This window comes from Glycine max, chromosome 17 (assembly GCF_000004515.6).
Source record: "Glycine max cultivar Williams 82 chromosome 17, Glycine_max_v4.0, whole genome shotgun sequence".
Lineage (NCBI taxonomy): Eukaryota > Viridiplantae > Streptophyta > Magnoliopsida > Fabales > Fabaceae > Glycine > Glycine max.
Window position 1 is genome coordinate 10838792 of NC_038253.2, and position 13969 is coordinate 10852760.

Consider the following 13969-nt stretch of genomic DNA (forward strand, 5'->3'; position numbering starts at 1 on the left):
TTGGTATGTAATATTTAGTAATTAACACCATTACAATAATAATTATAATAAATAGAAACATTTTTTTTATTAGCCTAATTATACATACACATCATCTTATCTTCTTTAAGTTAGTTAAAGACATAATAGCTTTTAGATGTTTGAAGCCTGGGCTTATGACTTGTTTAGAAACATAAAGCAACATGCATGAAAAAGAATCATAAGTTGAACAACATGAAGGAACAACTGTCACCACTCCTCATGCATACATTATAGCATGACTTACCCTTCAAATATGATACACATATATACAAACACAAATGCTAACAATTCCTTAGATGTTGAACTTTCACACACATTTCTCAAATGAAGGAAAATAAACAATTGTAGATGCTTGCATCACTCAACATGAGAATTATTTTAAGAAAATGATCATTGAATAAAAAATACATTTATTAAAATTTTAGCATAACTAAATTAATCAATTGCTTCACCAAAAGAAAAAAAATACATGAAAAATTGACAATAAAAACTTTATTTAAATTAAAAAAGAAACAAAGGAATTTGAATTGACAAACTTATTTCACTTGCGGATCATTTTGGCGATGAATTCTCCGTAGTTGATCTTACCATCAGAAACAACATTGGCCTCCTTGATCCACTCGTCAAACTCAGAAGGTTCAAGTTTTTCACCGATGTTAGTGAGAATGTGACGAAGCGTAGTGACAGAGACGTGACCGGTGGATTCCTTGTCATGGACCTTGAATGCATCATGTAGCGGGCCATCAAAAGGCTCAACCTTCAAGTGCTTCCCCATCAGGTCTAGGAATCGTGAGAAATCGAAAGGTTCTGTGAGATTCTCTTCAGCCATGATGGCCTTTAGTTGGGTTTGGGTTGGGTTACCACCCAAAGATCGCATCAAGATCCCAAGCTCTGATGGTGCAATCCGACCGTTGCGGTGTGTGTCAAACAATGTAAAAGCTTCCTTCATCGCAGAAACTTGTTGCTCGCTTAAATTTGTGCCCATAGTTTTGTTGGCTTTACACCTTCTTCGCAACACAGTATTGAAATGAATCAAAGTGTTTTTCTAATTTCTCCAAAAAGAAAATTGAAAATATATATTAACTCATGGATTAATGGTGTTGTTGTTGTCACAAATGAGAAATTGTAGGCATATGATATGGATTTGTGCTATAATAAAGCCTAACTTAATTAAGAGAATGTAATGTGAGGTCTCGAAATAAAATTTGTTAAACATTAAAATGAAATTAATTGTATGTTACACGGAAAGAAAGAAAAATGTTAAAACCAAGTTATATTCTAATTGCTGCATGTAATTAGATTAATTTTAATTAGTTGAAATGAATAGCTCCAATTTTTCAATTTTATTATATGATTTTTTCATAATTCTTTTGTAACATTATACATTAAGTTTATCCGATATATACAATATTCTTAAAAACATAAAACTTGTTATAAACACAAACAATTATCTTATTTCAACTATACTTTTAAAGATTATTGGGTTGAGAAAAAATACAGAAGAAAAGAGAAAAAAAACAATAATTTCTTCCTTTATTCAATTAGATTGGAAAGGAAATAGGGAAAAATATTTTATTATAAAGATAGTTTCATCCTTATAAAAAAATAATATATATATATATATATATATATATATATATATATATATATATATATATAATTTCACATGAAAGAAAGTGTAAAATTTGCACTCTTATCCTTCTTTTTATCTCAAAATATTCTAAACATACAAAGTATTATTATTCTTCTAATTTGATCTCATATGTGTGAGTTTAATTTTTGAAATCCTCTTTGAGCAACTAGATATATGCATGATGACGACTTTTATTTTCAAAGAGCACAAAAACAAGGATAAATTGAAGTCCATTCAACCAAAACTTGTGTTTTTGGTCATTTTAACTACTTTGAAGGGAGTCCAAATAGGAGTTGAACCCAAATCTAAAACAGACCTCACGGGGAAGGGCTCAACCACTAAGGCAACATATCATATCTCCCTTAATTATAAAAAATACATATCTAAATTCTTTCAAAGATATTGACCTCTAAATTTAATTTGTATTGAGATTATTATTATCTTTTAAAGAATAGAAATCAAAGACTATTTCGACCGATAAAAGAAAAAAAATGACATTTAGCCAAAAAAAAAACAAAACAAAACTTTAGAGACTTTACAAAATATTAAGAAACAAATTGAGAGTTTTAAAACTTAAAAGATAAAACAAAAAAAAAACAAAAATATAAAAGTTAAATCAGTTTTTCCCCTCAATTTTATTTTTTAGATTCAAATTATTTCTTTAATTTTTTTCGGATTTAATTTGACTCTAATTTTTAGAATCAATTTAATTTGGTCTTATAGCATCTAAATTGGTTCAATGATATTAAAAGAAAATACACTTTGAGATTGTTTAAAATTGTTACTAAGTGATTTTAAACCGCTACAAAGCACACATTTTCTATCACAGCCAGCTTAATTTAGATAACAAGATCAAATCGAATTTTAAAAATTAGATAATCAAATTGAACTAAAAAAAAATAAAAGACTAAATCGAATCTGAATAGAAGATTAAAAAACTAATTTAATCGAATATAAAAGACCAAAAGTTGACAAACACTATAATAATACTTGTTTTTTTTTGCTAATTTTTAAAAATTAAAAACTAACTATTTTTTCATAATTAATCTCATCATATTTTACTAGTAAATCATTGGTCCAAGTAAAAAGTGTTCAGATTTTTAAAATAAAATTTTAAATTTGGATCTTGTGAATGAAAAAAAAAAAGATTGAAAGTAAAGACATCACTAATGGGGAATTTTTTGATTCAAGGGAGATGAGGTATTTTAATGGAAGAGGGAAGAGAAAGGGAAGAAAAGAATTTTTTTTTGTTAAATATTATTTAGAGGTGGAGAGAGATGTTTAACGGAGGAGAATTAACCTTTTTCTTGTTTGATTGGTAAGAGAACGTGAGATTTTACAAATTAATTTTTTTTACCAATATAATTTTGGTTTTTAAAAAATATGTAAGATGATTATTTTAGTGAATACACTTAAAATGTTTTAAATTGTCTCATCTCTCTGTCATGGTTTTTGCTCTCTTTTGCTACTTTTCCTTCTAACTAATCAAAACATAAAGTTTAGCTTAATTGACAATAGATGTTTGATAGTTGACCTAAAAAATCAAAATGTAAATGTGTGAAAATACGTCTCAATTGTGACAAAATCAATAAATATTTTACATTATACTAAAAAAATCTACAAATTTTCATAAAAAAATCTCAACATATACAAACTCTTTCTAAAACAAAAGGATTTGAATTTTCGTAGTGTTAGTTACCTTTTCTTATCTCAATCATATCGAGAATGGGGGCAGAGATTATGAATGGCGGTTTGACTTTTATCTTTGATGTAGTATTGAGTTAAGGACAACTAAGGTCTCTTTCAGCAGAAACAAACAAAAACAAAATGGAAAGGCCACTATTACTCTTTCCCTCACCATTAGTGAAAGTTTCTCTCATAAACAAGTTTATACTTTATTGATAATGCAGAAATGGTGTTTGGTAAAGTGGAGAGCATTGAAAAGGATGATCACACACACATGACAAATTGACAATTGACACTACAAGCACAGGGCCAGCCCTGGCTTTTTAGTTTTTACAGTTCAAAAAATTTAATGATCCCAAAGTGTACGTTCTAAGAGGCCATAATTTAAGCCGCGGTACAATGATCCACACGTTGGTCCTTTTTCACACACATCGTCCCTATGCTTCCATTGCCGTGTGGGTTGAGGGATCCACGTTGATCCTTTTTCACACATCATCCTTATGCTTCTCTTGCGTAATAATAAGGGAATTCATTTCGGAAAATTATGAGAAGCGTTTTTTCGCACGTTAATAACTTTTTTTACAGCAGGAAAACTTTTATAGTTTTGTTTCACATGAATTTAATTTATATTTATATTCAACACACGTATAAAATATTTTTCTACATATATCTAATAAGATTTGATCATTTTATTACACCATTGAATTCATTAATATAAAGTGAAGATAAAATGAATTTTCATTCAATGTCTGTAAAATATTTTCTATGAATAGTTTATATAAATTAAGCTCTTCGCTCATTGATTTATAAGTTATAACTAACTTTACACACAAATCAAACCGGGTTCGGTAAAACAAGACAAATTTGTCGTAATATTGTCCTCATATCCAAACCCATCAAAGGCTCCTTTCTTTATGAGCCGAAGTTGTTTACATTGTGAAAAGAATCCAAGATAAAGAAATACTAAAGCAGAGAGCCTTAGAATAAAGACAAGGTAAACCAATCTCATTATGAGAAAAATAGTAAATAATGAACACTATAGCATCACTTTTCAATTTTTATAGCCAAATTGGAAAGTTGAAAGCCAAATAGTCAAACTGAGGTGGTCCACAGTACCCACATCATTGATTATTGCCATTAATATTCTGCTATTGAATTTTTTTTCCAAGCAGTGGCAACCATCCTTGCTGACTGCCATCTCCTCGGGGAGAAGCTATGTGAACCAACCTATCAGTCAGCAACTCATAAAGTTAATTTAATTAGCTATGTTCCCTATTTCAAAATGCTTCCCCTTCATTTCATTCTTTATGCAGAAGCACAAACTACCACATTCAATGTGTTAGACAAAGTCTAGAAACAAAGACTAACAAAGTCATGCTTGGTGACCATTGACCAACAACCCGTAACCAAAGTTAGAATCTTTGTGACAAAAGCTCACATGGGTGCCTCTCTTTCAGCATAGTAGTACTTTTGGAAGATTTTTGCTCCAAAATTGGAAATGAGTTTCTCTCATCTCCTCCTTCATCTTTGTTTGTTGGTTGCATTTAATCCACAGCTACTAGTTCTTGGAAATGCAGAATTAAGAGCACTCATGGACTTGAAATCTTCTTTGGACCCACAAGACAAGCTCCTTGGCTCGTGGATCAGTGATGGCGATCCATGCAGTGGTTCTTTCTTGGGGGTTGTGTGCAACGAGCACAACAAAGTGGCTAATATATCATTGCCAGGAAGAGGTCTTTCTGGGGTTGTCTCTCCTGCTGTGGCTGAACTCAAATGCTTGTCAGGTTTATACTTGCATTACAACTATCTCTCTGGGGACATACCAAGAGAGATTGTAAATCTTAAAGAATTGCTCGATCTTTATCTCAACTTTAATAATCTATCTGGAACCATTCCTCCTGATATCGCTAACATGACTAGTCTCCAAGGTTAGTGTATAGTTTTGTGGTAGTTTATACTTTAGTTTGGTGTCTCAAGTTTTCTACTCGGGTTTTGTTTTTATATGGTTAGCTGTTTTTGGGTTTAAATTCATGTACACGGAGGATATGTCTAAATTCTAGACGTACAATTTGGGTATATATAATCATGATTGAAATTGAATGTAGAAAACAGGTGGTAGAGGCGTCATTAATCTTAAATTGCATGGATTGCATTTAGTGAGCAAAAAAAAAAGTGTTTGAATTGGCCGTGATAAAATTAATTTTGAATGGCAATTCCATGAATTGCATTTAGTGTCTTGGTAGAATTGATTTTGGTAGAAGTAGAAACTACTTCTACTTGCTTCAATTCTATCATGATTTTTTTGCATCATAATTGATTCTACCATGATTTTGAAAACAATCTAAACATATAAAATTTGGTTAAAATCAAGGTTGATCTATCTCACCATGGTCTATGATGACTTTGGAGGCTATCAAAACGCACACTCAGTTGAAGACCTTTGATGGGATAAAATGAATTTAATTGATTTAAATTATGTAAATTATTTGTCAAACAATCTGTTAGTTAAGTTGCATCACCACTATTTTTGATATGGATGTGACTTAGTCCAGCTTACAAGTTGGATGTGGACGATTTTCTCCATTTCTCCCTTTCCTCCTCTTGGAAATAGTAAACATGCATTATTATGCCTACTTGTGTTAAAAATGAATGATATTGAATAAATCCAATTATTCCCCTTGTGATTGATTTTTAACGAGGCTACTAATACTTGGTATCAAACTTGAGGGGTTTTAGTAAGAGTTCTGCATGCTAATCCAAGTTTCCTTGCTATTCATACTTTTAGTGCTGCAGTTAGGCTATAACCAGCTAGAGGGTAACATACCTGAGGAATTGGGTTCGTTGAAGCAGCTTAATGATATTTCTTTGCAACATAACAAATTAGCTGGTCAAATTCCTCAAAGCTTGGGTTCATTGGAGAAGCTAAGGAGGCTATATTTGAGCTATAACAACTTCAATGGCACGATACCTGCAGCACTAGCTGATATTGCAAACTTAGAAATTCTAGATATTCAAAACAATTCTCTTTCAGGGACTGTTCCTTCTGGTATGCCTCTGTCCTTATTTCATTGCAACAAAATTCGTCTGTTTTTGTGCATTCGGGCGCGTTCTAATTAATGCTTTAAAATGAAAATGAAGCATTGCAGAGATTAAGGGAAGGATTCCAAGGTGCAAACAACCAAGGTCTCTGTGGAGATGGCTTTTCTACTTTGAAAGCTTGCAATAAAGATACAATATTTGGCGTTAGTCAAATTAGTGCCCCAAATATATCCATAAACAGAATTCCTCCAATAACATTCCCAAAGCCTGTAAATACCCACTTGCATTGTAACCAGACCCCTTGCTCAAAATCAAGAAGCTTTCTTCATCTTGTCATTGCTGCAAGTGTTACAACTACTGTTATCACACTCATAAGTTCTGGACTTTTCATATTTGTCAGATACCGCCGCCAAAGGCAGAGGGTTAGGAACACATCAGATTATTCTGAAGGCCAACGTAGTCCTTACCAGCCTAAAGAGTTCTACAGAAGTTCATCTCCACTTGTTAATCTTGAGTATTATTATGATGGTTGGGATTCATTGGCTGATGGTCAAAATGAGAGTGGATTATCCCTTGAATATTTGAACCGTTTTAGATTCAATATTGATGAGATTGAATCAGCAACACAGCACCTTTCTGAGGCCAATTTATTGAGTAAGAGCAAATTTTCAGCAGTCTATAAAGGAGTTCACAGAGACGGTTCTCTTGTGGCTATTATAAGCATTAGTGTGACTTGCTGCAAAACCGAGGAAGGTGAATTTTTGAAGGGGTTGAGCCTGTTAACCTCACTAAGACATGAAAACATTGTTAAGATGAGAGGCTTCTGTTACTCGAGGAGTCGAGGTGAATGGTTTTTTGTCTATGATTTTGCGACCAGAGGTAATCTGTCTCAATATCTTGACAAGGAAGATGGAAGTGACCATGTAATTGAATGGTCCAAGAGAGTTTCTATCATCAAGGGAATTGCAAAAGGTTAGTTCTTTCTTACTCCCAATTCTGCATCAGATGCTACTCTAGATAGTATCTATTTTTTTTTCCTCTTCTATTTTTTTTAATTTTTATTTTTATAATGTCATGGTAGTAATAAAGTTTGAACATAAGAGGTCATGCAAATTAATTGAAATTCATATAAAGTATTAGGTAACTCGGGACAATGGTCTTGATTAATCTTCACATGACATGTAATCAAGTGTTGTTAATCTTTTTTGATAACTTGAAAAACTTGAATGTGCTCTATAGATATTGGCCCGTATCATAGACATGTGATGGTGCACCAACATGCTAACCCTAGTGGATCATATTTCTTTTTTAATTTTATACTGACTATTCCTTGATGACCAGGTATTGGTTATTTGCACAACAATGAAGCAAGCAAGCCAATAATAGTACACCAAAACATTTCAGTTGAAAAAGTTATTCTAGATCATGAATTTAACCCCTTGATCACGGATGCTGGCCTCCCTAAGCTTCTTGCAGATGATGTTGTCTTCTCAGCTCTTAAAGCAAGTGCTGCCATGGGATACCTAGCTCCTGAATATATTACTACAGGTCGCTTTACTGAGAAGAGTGACATATATGCATTTGGGGTTATAGTCCTTCAAGTTCTATCTGGAAAGGCATTGATAGGGGGTTCAATCCGGGAAGCAGTTGAAGCTTTCAGATTTGAAGACTTTGTTGACACAAATCTGAAGGGAGCTTATTCTAAATCCGAAGCTGCGATTCTTTCAAAACTTGCAATTCAGTGCACCCTTGAAGTGCCAGAGCAAAGGCCAACTATGGTGGAGGTGATTCAAGAGCTGACCATGCTTCCTAATCCTTCTTCACATTCTTCATAATCTACCACTTTTTCTATGTGTATAATGATTGAGACAGTGGAGTACTTGCTAACATCTCGGCTTTCTTTTTCTTTAGCACAGTCATGAGTCATATATAACATATCCTTTGCCAAATAATTGTTTGTTTATTCTGCACGATTCATAGCGTTGAAGGATGTTCTTTTACTGCAAATAAATCGTCAATTCGAAGGGTATTCAATCGTAACTTTAGATTATGGAAGAAATTGTTAATAGTCGTAGCATAACTCATGATTTATTGTTGAATACTATTCCTTTATCATTCCATCAGTAAATCATCATTTGATATTAAGTCATGAGAATATATTTTTCAATAATTAATTTGAGCGTTTCTCCAATGAGAGAATGAATCGTATCTTTCACTAGATAAATAAAATACATATTGAAATATACAATTTTAACTAACAATCAAACCGTCAAACTGCCAATTCAAGAGCCATTTCAACCTCGTTCAATACGTATAATTATAGCTTTAGCTTCAAAACAAAAGCGCGTAACCTTCCCGTGTTTGGTCAACCTTACGAAATTTACCTTTTACGACTTTTTCTACCACTAGTCAATTAAGATTGCGTCTTAAGTCTTAACTAACTTAAAAGTCTTAGCTTGTAGCAACAAAAAAAAGAACTTAAGTCTTAGCTTGTAAAAAAAACTAACTTGGGCCTTGTCGTTTTTAGTTTTAGTTAACTATAGTAATTGATTTATAAGTTATCCAGTGGTCAATTTGAATTGTTCAATAACCAGAGTCTTAATTAATTTATACAGATAGATTATATTAAGGTTTCACTTAAAAAACCATATACTAATAGATTAGATTAGATTTAGATTTATCTGTGTAGGAATAAACTAGTAACATACCGTGGTGGGCAAGGCCTAATATATTGCATTTGGTGAAAACTTATTCTTTGAAAAATATCAGTAACAATATGATGTTGGGGATGCATTTTGAAAGGCAGTGAATGATTTTTATGATTCGTTTCATGGAAGACTTTTCGAGATGACAAGTCAATCAATCTAGGTTTTGAAAAATATCAGTAACAATATTCAATAAGAAATGATTCTGTTGAATTATAAGTGTGAGATAAATTTCATATGATGTAAGAATGTAAAGTTTGAACATCATATAAGTAAAAGAAAGATTCATAAATTTAAGTTTTAAAATTTTGAGTTAAAGTGTAATGTCAAATTTACTTATATAATTACTCATATTAGATCCATGGATTACACAATTGAGATTCTAAATTATCAAGAGATCACAAAAGCATGGCATGGTGTGCAACTTAAGTATTGGTGCTTGCTTAAACTTTGTCAGGAGATCCTGTGACATTGCATCAACTTTTTCTACTTTTATCTACTACTACACTCTAACTCTTTATTTTTTGAAAAATATACACTAACCAAAGAAGTTTATAAGCTTCTCAAAAAGTCTTGTCAAATTCAAGAAGCAGGACAAAGGCTATTTCATTTTATAACTTAAGTAATTACATTAATAATTTTCAATATTTCAGATTGAAATATCTAATTGTTTTCTTATCTAATGGAATTCTACTTTTGTTAAATATCTTTTCTGCTAAGTATCTTGATAGACAAGTTGGTAATTATCTTGGTGTACCTAGTGGGTCACGAACTCACGTACGATGGAGAAAAATAGACGATTGTGTTCCTTTAGCAACGCGGTAACGTCCATCAATTCATGATTGTTATCTTGACATGGTCACACTCACATAACTGGATTCAGTTCAAACTTCAAAGAATGAGAGCTTATTAAAAAACAAAGTTCAAAAAATGAAAGCGATACATCTTATAGGCATGAACACTTAATCACATCTTATCAGGAATATTTTCAAGATATGTCCAAAAAGGATTTTACAAATGTACGTTTGTCTCGTATTAATATCAATATTTTTTACATATAGCATGCTGACACTGAAATTAAGGGAAAACTCATTCAAAAAAGTATGTTTTTAAACTAAGTAAATTAGGTAAAAAGAAGTTTGGTTTATTAAGAACATTAGTTTATATGATTTAAACATGTTTTTGGTTTTTATAATATATTATCTTTTAATTTTAGTCCTTATAATTTAATTTTTTTTTAAAATGATGCTCGTAATTTTTTTTCCTTCTCTCTTATCTCTCTGCACACAGTGATGTAGTTTAATATAAACCAACCTTGGAACGGTTTCACTTTAATTGTAGGACTTTTCTTTTCTGATATTGCACTTAATAATGTTTTAGAGAATATCTCAAAAAAATCAAGAGAAATTTGATTGATGATTAATTATCCGAAGAAAATTTCATATGTATTACGGTCAGTTTTTAATTAGCAAAGTCAAAGTTTGTTGTAGTGTTTGTTTTGTTTATCATATATGTTTTTTTATTATTTAAGTAGAACTTGATCAAACAACATGATGATGAGATCTTGGAATTTATAGTGTTATGTATACAAAGTAGTGTACCAAATTTTATTAGTTATTTTGTTTAGCCCACTAAATTGCCAAGGATTCTCAATCTGTTTGGTTAGTTTAATTTTAAAAAGTGGGTGTTGTTTGCAAGTTGTTCATTTATAAGGAGATAAACAAAAGCTAGTTTAATTTTTTTTTTAAATATTGGTTATAATGATCTTAAGCTTGTGAACATGTGAATGAAAGAAATTAATTCGGATCCAAGTGGAAAGAATTTTTCTCTTTTTCCTCTTTACTTTTTCATGTTTCCATAAATAAAAAATGATACTTTATATTAAAAATAGACTAGCTAGACCTAACTTACTCTTAAAAAATTAATTCCAGAAGGAAAAAAATATATTTATATATCATAAGGAATATTTTGACTATATTCTTAATTAACGCAAGATATTTTATATCTTCCATAGTGTGAGAAAAAAAATGATAAAGTTACTTTTTAACCAAGAACATTTGGATTGGTGAAAGTCGTTAATGTTGTATAATTCAAATTTTTATATGAGAAAGATAGTTTCCCAATTTTTATACTTTGGTTTCATAATTTAAAAAGCAGTTTAAACTTAAAACAATTGAGTTAAAGTTGCTTAATACATGGTCAGTGTAGATAAGAGGAAGGGAATTTGATTAAATAAAAAGAAAAAATAGACTTTTAAAAACAAAAATTCATTGGTTTTTCTTTGATTTGATTTTTTTTCTCAAACTCTTAAACAAACAGCGGGGTAAGTGTCAATTTTGAATCCACGAGGAATATACGTTATTATATATTATATACTAATTAAAATGGTGAATTGTTGGAGCTGATTATAACTTTGGAGGGTCATAATCGGATCGCGGGCCACCATATTTTAAATCCTGTAATGCTAACCCATTATTTGTATTCCCACAAAATCAATTATTTGACTATAGTACATCGTTACGTTTATTAATTGAAATATCATAGCATATGGTTATAAGCTTAACATGTTAAAAAAAATTGCGCATGCGCACCCAAGTGGTACAGATACGTTGGACAGGGCAAAATGGGCGATGGGAGAATAAGAATCAAAACCTAACTGGGAGACGTTAATCAACAGATGGAATGTGATTTATGATGTGGAGTTACTGTAATTAAGCGTAGCATCCAAGCTAAGCAGCAACTTTTTTTTAGTTTAATAATGATACAGTCATGATATAAAATAATTTTATTTTATTATTTAATTATAAATCATTATTAAAATAATTTTTAAGATAATTTTATAAAAATTAATAAACTTATTATAAATAATAAAATATAATTGAAAGAGAGTGTAAAATTTATATTATTAGCGTATAATGATTTTTTTTCTTCTTTTTTTATGAGAATATTTGTGCAAATTTTAAAATGAAATCAGGTTTTTTGGGTAAGTATTCGAACATATCAGTCCCTGGTCAGCATAACTTAGAAAATGTGGTTTTGAATGGGACTCATACTCAGATCAGATGATCCTCTTCATATAAATATATCGTTATGGACGCGGTGACCTTGAAACCCCTAAGAGACAAAATACATGTAATATGCTTCTGGAAGTAATCTAATACCCTGAATTCTTATTCTCTAAGAATGCACACCAACGAATATAAGTCATTCATTTGACGATATCATCTATCCTCCATGTATTGTTTCTGTCTTTTGTACTATATTGTATATTTTAATTTTAAACAAACGTAGAATATGCGTAGTTGCAGTCGTTTTCCCAACTTCATTACTGACAAGGAATTCCTTTCCGACAAGCGCGCAAAAGTTTTTCTTATCAGTATTCTAAGACTAGTTATGAATAAATTTAGTGCGTGATATTTTTTAAGGTTTAAAGACATGGTACATAAAACTTAAATAATGATTTACTATTTATGATATTTTCTTTTTTCAGAACTTTTTTATTGTTCTATTTAATAAAAATTCCTCGTAATAATAGTTACAGATTTATTAAGAAATTAAAACAGTTGTAAATTGTAATTTGTAAACCATTTATTGAGATACTTTTATTTATTCAATATAGAAAACAAAATACTTGTAAGTTGTCTTTGATACTTCCGTGGACGGAAAAGACTCTATCTGAAATATGTTCATAGAGTAAATAAAAATACACATTTAATAAATTAGAATTATGAAAGGTTTTATTAAATATAGATAATATTTAATAATTTGGAAATTATTGTAAAATAGCATCTCTCTCTTTTTTTTTTTTTTTTTTCTGTTATGGCATTGGAAGCCAACACCTGCTCACACGGCCATGCCCATATGGTTTTATAGATGTTACTTTCAGTGGCGTTGGCCTAGCTATATGCCTATGATAATTTTGGTAACTCACAAGAGTCATTGGCCAAGCAAGTGGGCAGTGGCACTAGGATTGAAACCAAAACCAAGGGCAGCAAGAACAGGAAACAAAAGTAAGCAGAAATTCAACTTTCGCATCTGATGGTTAACAAAAACCTGGATTCTCTGCATTCAGTCACGACTCACGAATATAATGAATAATTATTGTTACAGTATAGGATTTTTTAGGGTTTGAAATTGCCGAACCAAAACATTTGTGTGTATTTTAATTTGTCTAACCTCTATGTTTTGTGTGGATTATAAGGTATGACGTAAATGTTAGACAAATTAAACACATATGCTCTCGTCCTCAAATCTTAGAGAGAAAACTTATAGCAATGGAAATAATTGTAAATCATGTTGCTCCATCCTCCTACTTCATTATCTTATTACCTATAAAATATTGGGAAAAAAAGTAAACATATATAATATTTTAAAATTTTAAGTACTTTCCTTAAAAAAATAAGGGGATGATTTGTGGGACAGTAAGATATTTTCAGTGCTTCGAATTTCACACATTTACAGTCATGGTAATAATAGTTATTGGATAAAGATCAAATAGATAATATTTTATCTTGAAAATTACACTTTAAAATATACATTCAAAATTTAAATTGTTCAATATTCATCTAATGATATTGATTTATGAATGCATAAATGCACCAAATCGGATTCTTGATTAACAACATATATATACTACTGGTACATAATTTCATTTGTATTTCTTTATATTCTTTTAACAAATTCTTACAATATATATTTTCTCTCTCTTCATTACATCATTTATTTTAAAGTAAATAATATATACACTCTATCATAAATTAGTGTAATTAATACATTAATATTTATAACAATTGTCTCAAAAGTTATACCAATAGTATTTTTTTTATTGATAGACAATTAATAGTGTAAAATTGGTATATAAAGAACAAACTATTTATTTTATCTC

The 13969-nt window shown here is 30.5% G+C and overlaps 2 protein-coding genes across 2 annotated transcripts; one reads left to right on the forward strand and one right to left on the reverse strand.

The window, feature by feature from the left end:
* Positions 1-484: 484 nt before the first annotated feature.
* On the reverse strand, positions 485-1045 carry LOC100783620 (probable calcium-binding protein CML13). The gene has a single exon (XM_003550838.4). It carries the CDS (start codon positions 1004-1006, stop codon positions 563-565), a length of 444 nt encoding a protein of 147 aa, XP_003550886.1. The 5' UTR covers positions 1007-1045; the 3' UTR covers positions 485-562.
* A 3452-nt stretch (positions 1046-4497) lies between these two features.
* LOC100784155 (protein NSP-INTERACTING KINASE 2) lies at positions 4498-8328 on the forward strand. The gene is made up of 4 exons (XM_003550839.5): positions 4498-5268; positions 6126-6386; positions 6479-7351; positions 7721-8328. Exons 1-4 carry the CDS (start codon positions 4839-4841, stop codon positions 8212-8214), a joined length of 2058 nt encoding a protein of 685 aa, XP_003550887.1. The 5' UTR covers positions 4498-4838; the 3' UTR covers positions 8215-8328.
* Positions 8329-13969: the final 5641 nt, after the last annotated feature.